The following is a 19381-nucleotide window of genomic DNA, read 5'->3' on the forward strand; positions in this document are numbered from 1 at the left end:
CTCTAAAACCATTCACTAGGATGTACAAACAAGAGGAAGCATATTAAAACTCAATTCACAAGATATAGAGGGAAAGGAGAAGAAAGATCTAGAAGGGACAAGGGAAGAGATAACAGAAAGAGGAAGAGGGGTGAAGGCCAACAAGTTTTTTTTTTTGTTTGTTTGGTTTTTTTTTCTTTTCTTCATCAAATAAGATAGGGGGAGACAGTTACACGAACGCCATGCAAAGAAAAGCCCATGTATGACATGCACACAGCAATACAAGATAAAAGCAATGAGCAGAACCCCCCGTGACCACGCCGAGGGGTGGGTTTAGTCTATTTACAAGAGAACCGGTTCAGGAGTATGCGTTTGTCTCAACTCATCGTACACACACAATGATATGAAACGGACAAATTTCAAGAGAAGATAACTCCCTCCCAAAGAGGCTAGTCTACATTCTTAAATTACTTGTAAATTATTATTATTAGCATTTTTTTTAAACATATACTACATTGTTTTTCCCATTGAATCTAGGAAAGAAAGAAATATTTTCCACATAATTAAATTAAGACATAGGAAAAGTTCTTTTTCGTTTTGTTTGTCTTCTTTTCTTTAAATGAACAAACCTTTGTTGCCCCAAAACGAGGTAAATAAATAACATTCGTTTCTCCTAATCATTTTCTTTCATATGCACTGCCAGAAGATAATAAATTATAACATGAACAGAGAAATAAACAAAGATAAATAAATACGGAAAAATACAAAAGTACAATGTGTTTAACAGGCTGTTTCCCAATTTCTACTGCTGGTAGTCAAAAAAAAAAAAAAGAGATGAAAAAAAGAAAAGACGGAAATGGAACACTGTACTTTGTTTAGTGCCTACCAAAGCAGGTAAAACAGCCCCCAGGAGGAAAAGAAAGGGTTATTCAATAAATAAATAATAAAACTCAACAGAAAACAGTGAAGTGACCATGTGGCAACACAAGATTTAAGTCTGATTCTACATCATAACACAACTAGACATTTTTAGTTATACATAGGAAATGTATTCAGTCTGTACAACAGAATAAATCATTCATTTAGATAATCTCATTCCATCCCTCCTTAATCCCCTCCCTCCACCCTCCCCACCCCCCCCCCACCCCAACCCAACCCAACCAAACCCCGTTTGGACCCACTCCTCACTGATAGAAGGACTGTAGTCCATTTGCAGCAATGGTCTTCAGCGTACTGAACCCAGTTCATCAAAAAGGATGTCTACATTGAAAATGACATGATACAATCCAAAAAGTGTTCACACATCACCTGTTGGGTTTTCCGCAAACCCTTTCTTCCTATTCTGTCCTCTTCTGTTTTGTTTTCTTCGTAATTTTATTTTTGTCCTTTTTCGTTGTTGTTTTTGTTTTTGTTTTGTTTTGTTTTTCAATACATCCCAGAGCTGTGTATGTGTGCATATGTTTATGTGTGTGCTTATGCGTATCCGTTTATGTATGACCTTGTGGCGTGTGTGAGTGTTTGTGTGTGTGTATGTGTGTGCGTGTGTGTTTGTGTGTTTATGCAAACTACAGGCTTCAGTCTCAAGCTTCTTGTGTTAAGTCCTTGTTGAGATGAAGAAAGAGTGTGTGTGAGAGGATGTGTGTGTGTGTGTGTGCGCCTGTGTGTGTAGGTCGGGGATGGGTGGGGTGGGGGGGGGGTTTCCCCCCCTCAAGGAGTACAGAAGGGTTGGAAAGAGGGAATGTTAGGCAGGATGAAGTGTCCGTTTCCTTGGTAACGCGATCGCTCGTCATGAAAAGTGCCCTCTGTCAACAAATGTCCATCTTTCAGTGTGCAGGATTGAGCAGGGGAGAGCAGGGGTGACGTTTTAATACGTTTTCTGGATTATTCCTGGCAGTAAAAACAAGTCATCACAAAGGTGAGGAGAGAAAAGAGACATATAATGACATAAAAAATACCTGGGATAAAATGTCAAGGGCAAGAAACAGGAATGGAAAGGAGAGAGGGAAGGTAAAAGTGGTGTGTCTGAATGTGCCGCTTGTAAAATTTCTTTTCATATATCTCTATTTTTTTTTTTTTGTTTGTTTTTTTTTTACAGTCATTTTCCACGGTACAAAAAAAAAAAAAAAGTTTGACTTTGGACACGTTTCCAAAGACGATTTATATTTACAATACCGTTCAGTATCACGTACAAAGTCAATGGATATGTGTAACTTCAGGAAACACATCTTGATTGTTTTTTAAATCTTTCTAAAGGTCTACTAGACTTCTTCTCTATGGCTGCTCCTGCGTTCCAATAGATGCCACCATGTTGGCATTGTCTCTGCCCCCAGGGCACTTAGAGTCATTAGCCTCGGGGTCGTGCCTCCTGCTGCTGGGAGCATGCTTGTTGGGCGAGCCAGGTGGATGAAGCACCTGGCCGTTCTTCTCGTCTGAAAAAAGTTGTTTAATTACGTCAAAGAAGTTACTCAATGGGCTGCCTAGGTACACAGACGGGAAGAAAAGGAAAAAGAGAGAGAAAGAGAGAGAGAGAGAGAGAGAGAGAGAGAAAGAACAAACAAACAAAATGAACAATGGGGTTCACGAGAGGAGAAGTGGTCAGAGAAAGAGTAAGAAAGACAGAGAAGGGTGTGAAGAAGAAGGACAGGCGGTGAGAATGAGAATATGACGACTCGAGTGCTCATGTCGCGTAATGCACGCAGTTATTTTGAACTGGTTCAGTCATTTCCAACAGCCAATCTTTAGACTGGTGCAATGCAGTGTACACAGTAATACTGAAATGCAGAGGTGCTCAAAATGTTTTGCTCACGTGAAAACTTCACAGAGGCTGGTGATGTACGTATGTTTTTAAATATCTTAGAAAGGATTAGATAGAGGCTAGGTTTGTGTCATCACCTATCAGACCGCAGAGTGAAAAGCATGTGAACCAGGAGCGTGACTAGCATGCAGTGTACATTCACGTTTAACTCTATTAAACACTCACTTCGACTGTCGTCCTAAGCTAAACTGCATAAATACCCCAAATCTGCTACTGTTAAATTCATTCAGAGGCTTTTTTTTTTTTTTGTAATCCATCCCATTTTTATTTTTATCTTTAAATAAACACTTTAAAGTAATTATGAACACATTCCAGTGTCCTCTAACAATGAACCGTAACATTGTAAATGTTATTGGATGTAGAGAAACTCTAAAATGTAACTTCAGGGAACAACATGCAAAAAAAAAAAAAGAAAAAAAGAAAAAACTGCTCCACAGAATTGAAAAGTAAATTGAATTCAGGATTACTCGCCATCCTTATGGAGGAAACCATCCCCATAACGTCTGTCGCCCAAATATTTCTCTAATGGATGAGAATTAAAAAAAAAAAAAAAACAGAACAAAAAAAAACAAAACAGGGGAAGACATTCATTCCTGAGCTGAGTACTGTGACAATGTAGCCAGCCACACATGCTCTAAAATCATTTGGAGAGGCAGAAACACACATGAGACTTCTCATGAGAGACCAACGAAAAAATACTGCAACGAAACAAATTCATCACTATTTTAGATATTCTAAAACACTAATTACTATGTAAGCTTATAAAACACACAGCTCTTCACGTAATTTCAGACTGAAAAATCAGATTCTCTGGACAGGCTCATAATGTTGTATGCACATGTTCAAATTACACATTGATCCAATTTGTACAGTTTAGAGTATATCATGTATTTTAACATATTCATGAGGAACATGGCTCTCTGGTGGAGAGGCAGGCTGTCTGGCCTAATGAACAGCACTCCTGTGAGTCTACTTCAGTCCCTGCTGTTTCTCCTGGAAAAGCTGGTTCTCTGTAGGCAGCATTTGGCTAATGTCTTCATCTCCAAGCTCTTTTACAGCTCTTCTGTCTCTGTAGAGGTATAATCCAGCTAGCCAACCTCAAAACCAACTTGCACTGCCAACAGACTAACTTTCAGCTCTGGGCAATATGGGTGGGAGTGAGTAGTAGACCGCAGGAATACCGCTCTGGCAAAAACAAACACAGACACACACACAGTCACGCACACACAGACATAAACACACATACACACACACACACCCAGGCGTACACAGACACGGACAGACACACAAGCTCGCATGAGCGCACACACACAAACACACACACACACACGCACGCACACACACACACGCACACACACACGCACACGCACACAAACACACACACACTCTCTCTCTCTCTCCCTCTCCCTCTCTCTCTCTCTCTCTCTCTCAAACATCTGCATGCAAAGATCCCTGTTGGGTCTGGTCCAGTGGTTATTTCAGTTGGGTTCCAATAGCAAAATGTGCAATTAGCCTGTCTGCTCTCTGTATTGGTTAGTCTGGAGTCGTGAAGTCAGGTCTCAGAGTTAACCGTGCTTGTTACCAATAAGACACGGGGCAGGGAAAGCCTGAGCAGTTTATGTATAATATCAAATCAAACATAATGGGCAATAACATCATACTTGTTAAAGTTCCTTTCAGTCATAAGTGGCTTTACTGTGGTCTTCCATGGCTCCTTCTTTCACAGGACTACAAAATGAGGTAATATACATGTGAAATCCATTTGTCATCCATAACCATGGAGAAAGGCAAAGATCTCACACATGAAATGACAAATATGGTTGTTCACCTCTATAAATCAGCAAATAAGACAAAACAAAACAAAACAAAACAAAACAAAACAAAACAAAACAAAACAAAACAAAACAAAACAAAACAAAACAGATTTGCCATTGTTCTCTAATGAAGACTATAATTAAGATGTTTAAAATCAAAGGAAATGGTGAGAAACTTGCCTGGTAAAGGACGTGGGTATCCACACACATCCACACACAGTGAAAAAGAAAAGGCAAAGAAGGCAAAGAAAAGGCCAAGGGTCACAGTCAGACGTTTTCAATACTTCTGCATTTTGGTGTAACACAGAGCATGAAAATCCACAATTAGACACCACCTAGACAGTGCTAGGGTTTTTGGAAAGCAACCCCCCCCCCAAAAAAATGAAACTTTACTGAGAGCAAATACCAACTTGCCAGAAGTGTGCTGAATGACACTGGCATTTGGATTGGAACCAAGTGCTATCGTCACATGAGCCCAAAAAAAAAACAAACACTCCAGTCATACCAACTGGAAAACCTGGTGGTGAACCTCTGATGTGGCTGTTCACCTTTCACTAACTAACTCTGCCGTACTTGTCAGTGGTATTGTGTACCCTTAGTTTCAAGTACTGAGATTTACAAAAGACAAAAAAAAAAACACCCTCCAGAGTTCCCACTGTTAAGCAACTGAAAATACAATAGTCAACGAGACACTGGTACCACAACCATGTCAGAATCCACAACAAAATGATTAATTGACCCGAAAGTCGACATTTTACCACGCCAAATAATGCATCTGCCACATTTAAGTCATGTGTAATGTGTATCCTATCAAATATTAGTGCATCCATTAATACAGTGAAATTTACTCCACCACATACATCACTGTTACCAGGGGTGTCATTCTGGACATGACTGCATACAGACAGAGCATCTATTTATACAATTAATTTACTTTAAATTATTATGCTTCATATAACATTATGATGTTAAATTATGCTAAACATAGTCTGCACATTATATTTTATAGAGGTCGAAAGACAATAAACAAAATGTTGGGTAGAAAAAAAAAAAAAAAAACTATTTCAGCTGAAGGCAGAGGTTTAGAAGCAGAGTTTTCACTAACGAGGACCAATGTTGTAAGCCTTGATCTCAAATTAAAGTGAGGGATAGAGCTCTAATGAAAGTATGCTTGGGTTTAATCATGCAGGCCCTGACGCAGCCTCATGGTCTGTTCACCAACATTATACTCAAAGCGTCTCATTAATTCAAAGGAAATTGGTGGCATGCTGCCTGGATTGGTTAAACACAAGCTTCTAAAATCAAACAAATGATTGCATGTTTTCTTTCCTTTTTCTTTTCTTTTCCTTCCTTTTTTTCCCCCTCTTTTTCGATTGTACGCATGCAGTTGCACAATGACACGCTCTAAGACCGGGGTCTTCTTAATCGGTGTCAATCTAAGGTTCGTTTGAATAGTCGCCATCATTTTGAAATCGTAGGCTAATGACCCTTATTGTATAAAAATACATAAAGATGAAATCACTGCACTGAAAGAAAATAGAGGGGAAGGTACGTTAAAAAAAAAAAAAAAAAAAAGTATACAAGGCTCTTGACATACAAGATGATGAATGGACAGAATTCTAGCTGCCTGATAAAATGTCAAAAGTAATTCGATTTATCACTATTCTGTGGTTTGAAGATAATCATTGTCATCATTCACTTTTTCTGTTTTCAATATCCCTGTTTCATTACATACACAGCTCCGCGTCCCGTGTTTCTGATTGGTATCTGATAGTGGACATAATGATCTGTGTGAAGCACTCTAAGAGGAGGTGCCAATCATACAGTACTGAAGTGAGATGACCCGCAATGCCTTACATGCACGATGTGTAAGTGTGAGCTTTAAAAATAGAGTGGGGGGGAGGGAGGGGGTCACCACTATAAAAACCCAAAGGTAACAGACAGCTTACCACGCTTTGAAACTTTGCCAGACTTTCCCGCACAGTGTGAGTTATCTGGAGTCACAACAGCAGTAGAATATGTTTAGGCTAAGGCTCTTTGACCCACTGACTCTGAATAGGACCTTCTCACATAATCAAATACATGTTTAGTTGAATGGTTTAGGGAGAACAAGGTAATAATAAAAAGTAGCTAGAAGAACCTCAGAGAAACTTTACAGAAACTTCAGTTTCTTCACTGTCTAGTAATTTAGGTTTAAAATCACAGAACTCAAACAAGAAATACAATCAAACAACAGATGGTGCCAAATATATCTGAGAGAAATATCAGCTAGGAAGTGCTCTGTGCAAAAACAGCACATTTTTCCTCTCCTGAGAGCACATGCCATTCACTGCTGCAGTGCTGGAGTGAGTGAGTATGTGTCCTACATCACACACATCCTGAGTGTGTTTGTGCTGAATGAAAAGCAGGATGCAATGACGGTGAGGGGTGGGAACGCGTGCGCGCGCGCGTGTGTGTGTGTGTGTGCGCGGGAGCGTGTAAGTGCGTGTCTGCGAGTGTGTGTGCGTGTGACACAGAAAAAGAAACAGAAAGAGAGAGAAAGACAGAAAATACAAATAAGTGAAGAGAGTGAGAGAGAGAGAGAGAGAGAGAGAAAGGAAGCAGGGGAGAGGGAAAGTGGGAGTTGGATGTGGTGCAGGGGATGAGACGGATCTACTGAAAGAAGATGAGTCTCGGACACGTGCCTGGTGCCCAACACTTCCTGTGAGACAAAACTCCCTGTGGCAAATGGCTAATGTTCAGCTCTCCAATTATTTCCACCTACAGATTACGCTTAGTCTTGGACCAAAATTCACTTTTATTGAGTGTTCTCCAATAAAAATCTCTCTTTGCATCTTTGGACTGTGTCAAAAGAAACTTGCTATGAAAGTCATATGTGTACAAATATATATATATACACACACACACATGTATATATATAAACACACACAAACACACACACACACATAAATTCACCATAGCCCTGAATTAAATACACACACACACACACACACACACACACACATATATATATATATATATATATATATATATATATATATATATATATATATTTTCCCACTGCTCTCCCCTTTCTCTGGAATGGTTAACCTACAGAACTTGGGGAGGCAAACTCTCTCCATACCTTTAAAACGAGACTAAAGACTTCTATCTATTTTCTCAAACTTATACATAATATAATTTTGATTTAACTTTGTTATAGACATGTAAAGCCCTGTGAGACTATAAATAGTGATACTGGGCTCTAAATAAACTTACTATTATATATATATATATTTAATTCAGGGCTATGGTGAATGTAAAACACTGAATCTTACAGGCTGATTTTAAATCGGTGGACCATGTCTGCCCTCAGTCTCTCATTTTTAAATGATCACCAGTGCAGCTTTCTCAGCTAATCAAGAGCTTAATCTAATTGGACTGAATGAGGTGCACCTGCATTTTAATTAAAATAAACATGCTGGGGGCAAGTACATTTGAAAGAAAGGAATTAAGAAACACTAGTCTGAGTGGGGTTTTTATTTTAATGCCGTTGAGCTTCAGTTATGCCAGCAGAGGGAGCTATCATCAGGAAGACAGTTAGCAACACAGGCAAACAGCAAGAGGTGCTGTGACTCACAGGGAAGGACATGCATGGGAGGGGAGAACAAAGGTGTTTTCTCTTTCTTTTCTTCTTTTCCACGTCAATGTCACTCTCCAATATATCCCACTTTACTGTCTCCTTTAATCATTCTGAGCAGGTTATCAATCATTTTTAGAAATCCCTTTAAACATCCCAATTCTGTCAAACCCTTTCCAAAAAAAAAAAAAAAAAATCCCATTTTAAGCACCTGTATGACTTTTTTCCACCACTTTTTTTTTTTGGTTGTTGTTTGTTTTTTGTGGCTACTGCTTGTTTCTCTTCAGTTTTTGACATGTCTTGTTCAGACTGAAGCACGTGAGTTTTTTTTTTGAGAGAAAGGCGTTGCCTAGCGAGTGTAAGGGTAGAGCTGAAGAGGGTCAAGATGGAGAGGCAGATCCCCATTACGCTAGAGGCTCGGGGCGGCAGTGAGGAGCTGTGGGGAGCAGTGAGGAGCTGTGGGGAGCAGTGCGGTGCGGTGCATTGCCATGGCAAGACTGTGTGGGGCATGCATGCCGGGGATGCTGTGTCAAGGGGGGGTGGGGGTGGGGGGGGGTGGGGCTTGAAGGGAAAGGCGGTGGGGGGGGGGGGGTAGTGGAGGGGTTGAAGAGGATGATCTACTCACCAGACAGCTGTTGGACCCCTGGCTGGTCGTGTGTGCTTAACAACTGGGCCTGAATCGTCTCGACCACTCGCTTGAAGCGTCGGCTGGGTCCTAGCGCAAATGCGACGGAGAAACCGGAATTCAGTTAGCTAAGATACGACGAACAGAAGTTTCCAGCTAACAAGACACACGTGGCAATTTGTTCAGCGCTTTGACTGATATTATAATTGAACAAGCACAAAATTTTTTTTTTCCCTAAACCGCCCTCATGGTTACACTAGAACTACAAAGCATGTATAACACACACTGTAATGACTATACATAGGGGAGACGGAATCCAGCAGTTAGGAAAACATGGCATTTCTATGCAGTCTGTTTTGCTTGTTTTGCCATTTTTTTTTCCCTTTCACTAGTAATTGCCTCTGAGAGTGTGCCACAAACTTGATGTAATTTACTGCAGTGATAATTAGTTTCTGGGGCTCATATTAGAACTGAGCTATTTGTCTGAAACACATTCCACCGCTGAGGTGAAACAGCCCATTGGGGGGATACGGGAAATCTATCCACGGTTTAACTGTGCAAAGACAGAGAGGGGGCTGTCTTCTCAAGTTATGCTTCCTGTAGAGCAGTCATGTCTACAACGCAGCAGGTTCAAAATAACCTGTGATTACAAAAAAAAAAAAAAAAAACCTCTCTTTTTCAATTTTCCGACCATAAACTCCCGTGGAGCAGACTTTTACAAGGTCCGTCTGAGGGCAAAAGGTGGAACTGCCCCTAAATGAAATTCAAGAAGCGCTACGAGTCCCTGTTTCGCTCACGCTCCACTATTGTCTTTCCACTTTCGAATCTTTCCCCCGCTGCTATTGGTCAAAGATATCATCACAGTGGGGGGGGGGGTCATTTTGGTTCCCATAGTTACCTGAGAGCAGTGTGAAGGTGACAGAGTAGATGCCATTTTCCTTCTGTGCGGCTGTGCTCTCAGTGTAGGTGATGTCCACCTGGAACTTAACAGGCTTCTGGAAGACAGTGGGGCCTGCGGTGGACTTGTATTCTGCCCGGAAACTTGTCTGAGAGATGACACTGTGACTGAGGCTGGGAATCTTAAGAGGAAAAGAGAGGAGGGGAATAATTTATGGACCAGAATCCACTGGCAATACAAAAGCATTCATTTGAAACATAAGCCCCTAGCAGTTTGGATTCAATCAGAAACCTTATTCAGCTTTAGTGTTAACTCCTCTTATATTCAGTAATTGTCTTGAGTAAGGCAAACAGTCTCATTTAACCTTCCTGCCAGGACAAATCTACTGACTGTTAAATTGTTCATTTAGAACGAAACAGTATTAACCCCAAAAGTCACGCTGTTTATTTACATTTCCACAGACCTAAAAAAAAAAAACCAAAAAAAAAAAACAACTACTTTGTGAGACAACTTCAGCTCTGTGAGAATGTTAATAGAAGTTGTGAAACTTGAATAGCACCTTCAAAGCAGCCTGCAGCAAAACTGGACTGCAATGAGAGTCATTCATGGCAAGAGCATCTATATGCTAATGATGAGTGCTCTGTGTTGATTTTCTATTGACCTCAAATGAAAGCACTAGCCAGAGAGAAAATGGAAATGCAGAACACTAACATTTTACAGAATGGAAACATGCATCAGATGCGTGTTGGCAAACACAGAAACACTGCCTCTCTACAGTCTATCAGTATGTTTGCTGAGGTGGTAAAAGCGCTCACACTGATAGCAAAGGAGGGAAGAAATACGGCTACATGTCCAAATAATCATAGTGACTAGCCAAAGTTAGAGAAGGAAACGAAATTGGAAAAGTGCTTGCAGGAATCAGTTATTACTGTCAGGTTTTGTTCTGTTGTTTTTTGTTTTTTTTTTTACCGAGAGAAAGGCGTGGACTATGTCGGCTTTTATGGAGCTCAGTGGCTTGTCCTTGATGACAACAAATATCTGCTCTTCCTTCTCCAGATTGATGAAGTTACCAAACCAAGATTTTTTGGCAAGTCTGTTAAAAGAAAGAAAATGTACATGTCATTAGCAAACGTGACCCGTACGCTACAGCCTTAAACATAACTGGCCGTTCTGTGACTCGCTGACCCCAAAAGCAGCAGACAGAATAACAATAAAAAGCATCTCACACATACATCATGAGAACAAGTCTACATTTTTAGGTTAAAATGGAAGTGGTGAAAGATTAATAAATTGTATGACTTAATTCTTTTTCTTCTTCAAAACTAAAGTACATAATTAGTCTTCAGTTATACTTGTGTTCCTCACCATTTATGTTTGCAGGTAGTAGGCTGTTGTTCAGTAACAGAAATCATTAGCCTGGGTTAGCCACACTGAATTCTTCTGGGCTACGATGTACCACAAGAAGATGACAATAGCTATTCAAGTTCAAAACTGATTTATGTAAGAGGATGAGACAAAGGGGAGCCGAAACAGCAGAATGCTTATGAAGCCGGCAAAGCAAGGGATACATTAAGAAAGACAAAACGGAAGCAAAGTAGAGAAGGTCTTGAGGGAAATGAGGCATTACTGTGTATGAGAGCGTTTTCTGAGGCTAGCCCTCTGTGCTCTTTGAGCAGTAAGCTCTGGCATTGTGGGAGGCAGGAGTGATTGAGTTCTTTCTCACAGAGAAGGAGTGAGATAGTGAAAAGGGGCCTCGGAGAATGAAAGGTTTAAAAGAGCAGCCATTGCTTAGGATAATTTCTCACCGCGTGTTTACAAGCAGCTTCACAGTAAGAATCCATCATTAGCGCAGAGAGACTTTGTTTCAGCACCTCTGGCGTTGAATGATTGTCATTAACGATAGATTGTTTTTCACAAAACAGGTTTCTAAACACTGCCATCATCAACACACCATTATATTCACTCTTTTAAATGCCTGAATGGATGGGAGAAGTGGGGGGGTTCAGTACTCCTTACAGTGCGATGATAATTAGCTTTATGTGCTGCCTTGATTGACACAAGTTAACAAACGTCTGGTCTAATCCTCTTCCGGGAGCGCCACACTCCCCTGAATCTAACATTCATGCGATCGTCAGAATCTTGATTTGCTGAACAGGATATGTTTGTATGTCTTCAGAGAAAAAGCCTGGCGTCTACGCATTGTCACTGTTCCACAAGGAGCCCAAAATTTAGAAAGCTAAGCTATGCTAAGACTGGGGAGTTCAGACACAAGCCTTGGACATCTTATCTATGTCATACATTTTATAGGATATGACATCATACATAAGACTACATTTTTTTTCTAATACCTTGTATCCAGGCACGGTTATGTGTCAGCGAAACAAACTGGAACTAAACTCATGAAATATGTATAAAGGGAAAAGCTCTCCCAAACGCAACACATATTCAAGCCTAAACTACTGTTAACACAATCAAGGACAAGGCGAAAATGCAAACACCCGCAATATAAATGTTTACACGATTGGTTTGCTCAGCTCCATGATTCAACAACTAAACTCAATCATGAGTGTGAATATCCTGAGACTTAAGCAGCGAAAGCTGTCTGATCTGTGTTAAATCTTTGGATTATGTGATATTGCTGAGTTACTCACTCTGGAGAAGACTCTGGTGTGAGGCTGGACATCTCCTCTTGAGTAGGAACTGTTCAGAAGAAAACAGCAACATAAGGAATGTGTAGATTGTCTGTTCATGTGATATCGCTACGTTTTTTTTTTTACATACCACATTACATTTATAGGTCTTTTTGCCTTAATTGCATACAAAAATTAGGCCAGAGATCTTGCCTTTAATATGATTATGTTTACTGTGAATGCAAGGATGTGATATTTGCTGCAATTTAGGAAAACGAGCAAGAATGCTGGGCTGTGCAGAAGGATAGCAGCTTGAATTACATGTTAATCAAATTCAACAACAGGGAATAATAAGACTTGCGTGTGATACTGCACACTGCTACTATTAAAACCCACAAACCAGATGGCAACGTAAACCACTGCTGCAGGTTTAATGCATTCTCTGTTATTACTAAATGAGTAAGATACTTTTTCCTGTTCCGAACATCTGTAGCGGGAAGCCACAGTGAGGGCGGTGGTGTCCTGTTATAGTTGGCATCATAAACAAACTGCATTCCAGCAATACCTTGTAGTTTCCTGCGGTGAAAACGTGGTGATCCCAAGAAGCTGTTCTTGATGGAATTGAGGCGAGTCCTCCAGGGCATTCCACCGATGGAGGGGCTTGGCGGCGGCGTGGGGTTGGGCGTACCAGCCGGGCTCTCCTTGGGCGTGTGCACCGGGGTTCCTTTGGGAGTAGGGAGAGGGCTACCCCGTGGGGAGGGGTGAGGGGTCACCTGTATGGTGGGGATAGATTTGGTGCTGTGGTCAGAGCCCGGCACAGGGTGGAAGTGGTGCAGCCGGATGGGGGACAGGGGGACGACCGGGCTAAAGGGCACAGTGAGCTGAAGGGGGGCCGTCGGGGGCGGCCGCCGAACCTGAGAACCGCCCGGTATACTGGGGGGCAACGGCTGGCACGGCGTGGACGGCTCAGACTTTGCCGTGGAGCAGGTGTCAGCCGTCGTTTCTGGTAGGGGATTGGACCTGGTGGACTGTAAGGGTTTGTCTGCTACTTTTGGCTTTGCTGGGAGGGTCTGTGTCTTTGGATTAGGTAAAGGAGGTTCACTGTTTGGCTGGAGGGAGTTTGGCGTGCGGGCATTGGTTCGGTTTGCATGAAGCTCGGGGGAGTCTGTAGGGCTGGTGTTTGGGGATGAGGAAAAATCAGGGGACTGGGGAGGGACACAGAACTTCCGGACGGGCTTTGGGGGAGGGGCATGTACCACACCAAAGAGTGAGAGCAAAGACCAAAGGGGTAGCAAACAAATAGCAGCAAACCACCAAAGGTATAGAAACAAGCAAGACATTACACGGAATGGGTTGCATCACACGTGGATGACAAACGAGGAGCCGTGGTTATGCAGAAGGAAAAAAGAAAAAAAAAAAAAACATGCGATTAGCCAAGACAGACAAGTTCAGCTGCAACAAGACAGGGCCAACAAATTAAAAACAAACAAACAAACAAACAAACAAAATAGAAGTAATCAAGGGCATTCAGAAAAGAAAAGAAAAGAACAGGAAAGAAAGAAAAAAAAGCAGCACTGCGAAAGACGTCATGGAAACAGTACGTTGTTCGTTGTGATTTGAAATGAGAAGCTGCCAGTGGATTGCAGGCCAAGCATATGCACGGGCGAGAGTACTTGCTGAGCTGTGGGCGGAGTTTGTGTTCAGACATGAAATGCGCGGTGCGGGAAATATACTTTCACGGCATCCCTTTTTATGGTCTGAAAAAAGTACCTCCACCTCAGAACGTTAAACACGCCTACAGACGAATTTCAGAAAGACACCCACTTCATTATCGTTCTTGTTCTCTCCATTGTGTCCTTGTGTGACCTGTTACTCTCAAGAATACGTAATCATTTGATTCATTTAGCAGAGAAATGGCGTCCTTGACAAACTGCTGCGTCATCCAACTGTAATTTCAGTCAGTGTTTTTTCATCAAGTATATGTTTCAAGAAAAAAGAGGTTTAGAGAGGATTTCAAAATTAATTTCCCTTTTAAATCAAGCTCGAGTTTCATGTCATACAAGGAGCTGGCCATGGGCCTTGGTAATCTGAAAGCCTTCTCAAACGAGTCAGCTGTAAAAGTTTGCCACAAGCCTGTGTTAATCAGAAAAGTAGGATTTTCCAAAGCATTCCTTGAGCTGGATTTCTACAGGGCTAAAGATACTGAAACCGGAGTGAAGGATAATAGGATGAAAGACAGAGAGAGAGGGAAGCTCTCTGTCTGTGCTAGCTGAAGGCCTTGCTAAATGCTATCTCAACCATGCGAGAGAAACCAGGCCATCCTAGGAATAATCACATTAGCCTAAAAAAAAAAAAAAAAAAAAAAATTCTGCATTGTCCAACAGGGACCAGTTGTACAGCTACTCATTCAAATAATTTGATGTCTATTGCAATTCATAAGAGCCCAAATCCAGAGTCTAATTACGTTTCCAGAGAAGCTGAATAAATTAAAATGTCCATAAATCAATCGCAAATCAAAGCTTACATAAACTTACATAACAGGTATCATAAAAAAAAAAAGACTGTTGAAAGATACAAAGCCCTGTTCTCTGATCCAAGCTTACGTTTCAACCTACAACAGAAGCCATCATGCTGCGTCACTGGGCAGCGTGTTGTGTGCCCCGCGCCTCGATGACATAAAAAGGAATACCGATGAGATGGACAACGGTAACGGTGGCTGAGTGGCTGGTTGGCTGCCAGGAGGGAGCAGGCGTGAGAGAGAAGGGGCTGAGCCAGCAGGGGCCACTTACCCGTGGGCTGCTGAGAGGGCTGGTGGAAAGGCCAGAGGATGCTCCACTGATGGACCGCGACCTGAGGGAGCACATAGAGCCAACACACAGGGTTTTAGAGTCAGATAAAGACAGAGATAGGGAGAATCATCAGAGAGACAAAGGTTTTTCCAAAGAAAAAGGTTAGGGATATTTCTAATTTAGGATTGCAGCAGGAGTTGGAGAAGGCCATAAAAAGCATTTGCAAGATGTACCGACAAAGAGGAAAAATGACGAAATTTAACTTTCAAGTCAACATTGCAAAATGTCAAATTAAAAAGTCGTGTCAAAAATGATTAATGGGATCACATCTGAGACCCGACTTCAATCCTAACTCATTTACTGTTGGAGATTCGCAGAAACGTATTAATAAAGTCAAGAAAGCCTTTGACATTTTAAAGAATAGATTTTAGAATCCTTTTTAGTTATTTATCACTCAGGGCTGTGCTGGTTGTTCTTTTCTATCAATGGATAAGCGCAGACACATGCACACCATGTCAATAATCCAAAAAAGGAGCAAATGACTTATCAGTCAACAATCTGTCTTCATCAAACAAGATGGCTGTCTGTGCAGACAGCTCCCAGCTGTTCTGTTTATGTGAAGTCTCTCTCTCTCTCTCTTTTCCTGTTTCCTCCACTTTCTAACAATAGCACTAACATATTCTCGCTCAGAGATGGAGGCAGTGCTGCTCAAGCACAGTGGCCCCTGTGACCCATAAGCACTTGAGACAAACCTACAGTTTGATGGAGCCGTTTGGCCCCCGGGGGGAATGGATCGGACTTCAAAAACATCCACAGGGACCTTTGCGTGTCGTGGCCCTGAAGCCAGAGGGCTACACTCAAGCCTTTCACATGTCTCTCCGAACCATCAGTCAGACTTGACTTTAGAAGCTCTCTGCGGGTTTAAAGAGGGAACGGGAGAGCAAAGTGGCAGCGCTTTCCAATTGACGGACGCCGCCGCCGCCGCCCGAACGAGTCAAAAAAAGAATGCAGAGAGCTGAAACTCAAACAGTTTATGGTGTACAACACTGCCCACGCTGTGCAGTCTACGTGTGAATTTGTGTGGGAGTGGGAGAAGACCTGCCTTGGCTGAGATTGAAGTGTCTAATCAAAGGACGAAACTCACTGATGTTAAAAATGGTTTCAAGAGCCCCGAGATATATATGGTAGAACAGGCAGTGATGTACCGGTACTCGACATTGCTCATTGATATACACAGAACAAAATGTGAGGGGAAATGATGGATATGAACACGGAACAGCCCACGGCTATATAGAGTATTACGTACACACGCAGACCAAACATCCATCTGTTTGCTACATGTACTTCGCATTCGGTCTCTGTCAGATATGTGCGGTTTGGATACTGATTCTTTATGGTGGAATTTCAGTCACGAGGGAACGTGTGATACATAATAAACTCAATTTCAGAGATAAGCCACAAACAGAGCTATATTTACACCACAACACCAGTGGTGTGTGTGTGTGTGTGGGTGGTATGAGAGATTGACATAACGCTGCGAGTTAAGGATTGTCTGTTTTAGGAAAACTCCTGCTCTCCAATCTCCTCTCACAGAAGCTGTGTTTTGGAGCCTAACTCGGAATGCGCTTGCGAAACAAATTGAAGTGACTGAGGTGGATCCAAAAGTGCTGGCAGGGGTTTGTGGAAGCACTGTGGAGTCCAGAATGAGGAGAGAGAGGGAGAGAGGGAGAGAGGGAGAGAGAGAGAGAGAGAGAGAGAGAGAGAGACCGGGAGGGCATGGAATAACATGAAACAAAGGAAAGCAAAAAACAACACAGACAACAGGATTAAAAAAAAGGGGGGGGGGGGGCAATTTGGCCACCCGCAACAGGGAGTGCTTATGGAGTGGACACTGAATGTAGATTCTGTCAACAATCTCCCAAGTATCTTTACTGTTTAAAATAAGCAAAGAATTCAGAAGAGCAGGGCCAGAGAAAGAAAGAACATGTTGTGGCTGTTAAACTTGTCTTTGTACTCCTATCTCTGAGACGCATGTCTGAAAAGCATTGTTAGAAATAACATAAAGGAAAAAAAAAAAAAAAAAGATTTTGAGAAGCTTTTGCAGAATGTGAAAATGTCCAGATAACGGTTAGTTAATTAAACAAAGCACTAAGAAAAACCTAAAAAAGAAGCACCAACTTAATAAAAACATAAGATAGCAATGAAAAATATAAATGAGGTTTTAGAGCAACTGCAAATTACTCTTTTTTTCTATTGTGCACGTTTTTTCTCCTTTTTCCTGGCCTGTGGTATATGCAATTCTTTGATAAACAGAACGAATCAAAATAATAATGTGTCAATAGATGTAAGTTTCTGATTGGCAATTTTACGGCAAATATTTTTTGCTTAAGCGCTGAAACCCACACAGAATAAACTAGAGATCACTGGACATTCAAACAGAAAAAAATGTTTCTTTTTTCTTCCACAATTTTTTTTTTTCCTCCCCATAACCAACAGTCCTTTCGACCAATTGTTGGCAGAGATCTGACTTGTCAAGAAATACATTTCAAAGCATGTTTCAGTTTGACACTCTCTGATCTTAACTTTTCCAAAGCCTACAGATCTAACGTCTTGGAGTGTAAGAAAGTTTGCTGCTGGGGAAAGATAATATACAAAAACAGCATTTTCCCCACAAACACGAACAGAACATACACACATTCACACAAACACGCGTGTCAGTGCACTCGCACACACAAAACGGCACTAAAATCGCGATGTAGCTAAGAGCCCACATCTTAACCCAACGCTCTTCAGAGAAAGCTGGACGTGAAAGGAAAGGATGAATAAACAGGAGAGTGTACGTTTGACAGTGGGAAAAACAGTGGGATAAAGGAAAGAGAAAACAGACCCGCCACCCCAGGATTATGAAGACGTAATCCCTGGAAAACTCAGCACGTCAAACATTAGCAAAGCAATCCAAAGGTCATAGAGCTAGGGCATGCGCGGCTAGAGGCGCTCTATTTTCTTCAAGTACAGGGATGCGCTAGCCATAAAAAAAAACAAAAAACAAAAACCCACAATCACTAGAACGACCGCGGAATGAAGATGCAGTGAGGCATTTTTGTCATCGTTTCAAAACAAAGTGTAGAAGCCAAGAGAAACAAATATCAGATTCTTCAGATTCTGCGCAGTGAATAAATAGATCAGCTGTGATATGACTGCAGTTATCATTACTGATACCAAACGATAGCCGGCATCAGTGATTTTTAGACCAGAAAGAGCAAGCAAACAAGACAATGAAAGAAAGCGACGGCTCTTTCTTTTGGCATGCTGCTGCCTTGTGTGACAATTTTGAATATCATTTTCTAAAATCTCCGGTTGCCTTTGTGTGGACCAGGTTAACTTCTAGTCATCGAATCAACTGCAAATGTTCAATTCTGCCATTGGATATATTGTTACACTGGAGTGAAAATGAAAGATGTAATGAGATGGACTTTTGACAATGAGCTGGGAAATGAAACAGTATGGCCCCGACTGTGTCTCCAGGAGAATACTCTCATCTTCAGTCAGACAGATACAGTAAGAGGACCACAGCATAGGGAAGACCACAACCAGACGGACAAGTGAGAAAAGAAACAGATAAAAAAAAAATGATGAAGATAAGTACATCCTGGAGTGTTTTGCACAGATCAGGGTTTGGTGACATCTGAATTTATCAGTTAATGCAACAGCAAAGTAATTTATATAAATTTTGTTGTTGTTTGTTTGTTTGTTTGTTTGTTTTTCAACTTCAGAATGATTTAAAATGGAAACGAAAATGATCCATAGACTAAGGGTTTCTCTTGATTATGATCTTAAACACTGTAAAAAAAAAATGTAAATCAGCATTATTTTGAAACCATGAGCTGAAAAGCAACACTGCATCTTTGAGCTTGAAGAGATTCTGAGACTCAGAGAGAGGAAGTACCTTTCTTCTTTGCTGCCTTTCGGATTGGCCTCTGAGATATCGAAGCTTTTACTGAACACTGTTTTACTGCAGCAGGAGACACAGGGAACACAAAGTCAGTCTCTATATGTACTTCAATACATCCTTTCCTGCTGACCCATGAAAAAGAAAAATAAGAAAGAAAGTAAGAAAGAAAAAAAAAACAACAACAACCCCATTCCTGCCTGTTTCTGTGTGTGGTGTGCCGTTAGCAACCTAAAGTCTGATTACGATTTTAAGAATCAAAG

The 19381-nt window shown here is 41.4% G+C and overlaps 1 protein-coding gene across 1 annotated transcript in view; it reads right to left on the reverse strand.

Moving 5' to 3' along the window:
• Positions 1–2250: 2250 nt before the first annotated feature.
• Positions 2251–19381, reverse strand: part of brsk2a (BR serine/threonine kinase 2a) — a 131109-nt gene continuing 113978 nt past the window's right edge. The window contains exons 13-19 of the mRNA XM_030790150.1: positions 15170–15230; positions 12946–13153; positions 12402–12450; positions 10720–10843; positions 9751–9931; positions 8853–8942; positions 2251–2456 (exon numbers count right to left, since the gene is read on the reverse strand). Coding sequence (XP_030646010.1) covers positions 2251–2456; positions 8853–8942; positions 9751–9931; positions 10720–10843; positions 12402–12450; positions 12946–13153; positions 15170–15230 — 919 coding nt within the window. The remainder of the gene's footprint in view (positions 2457–8852; positions 8943–9750; positions 9932–10719; positions 10844–12401; positions 12451–12945; positions 13154–15169; positions 15231–19381) is intronic.

This window comes from Chanos chanos, chromosome 13 (genome assembly GCF_902362185.1).
Source record: "Chanos chanos chromosome 13, fChaCha1.1, whole genome shotgun sequence".
NCBI lineage: Eukaryota > Metazoa > Chordata > Actinopteri > Gonorynchiformes > Chanidae > Chanos > Chanos chanos.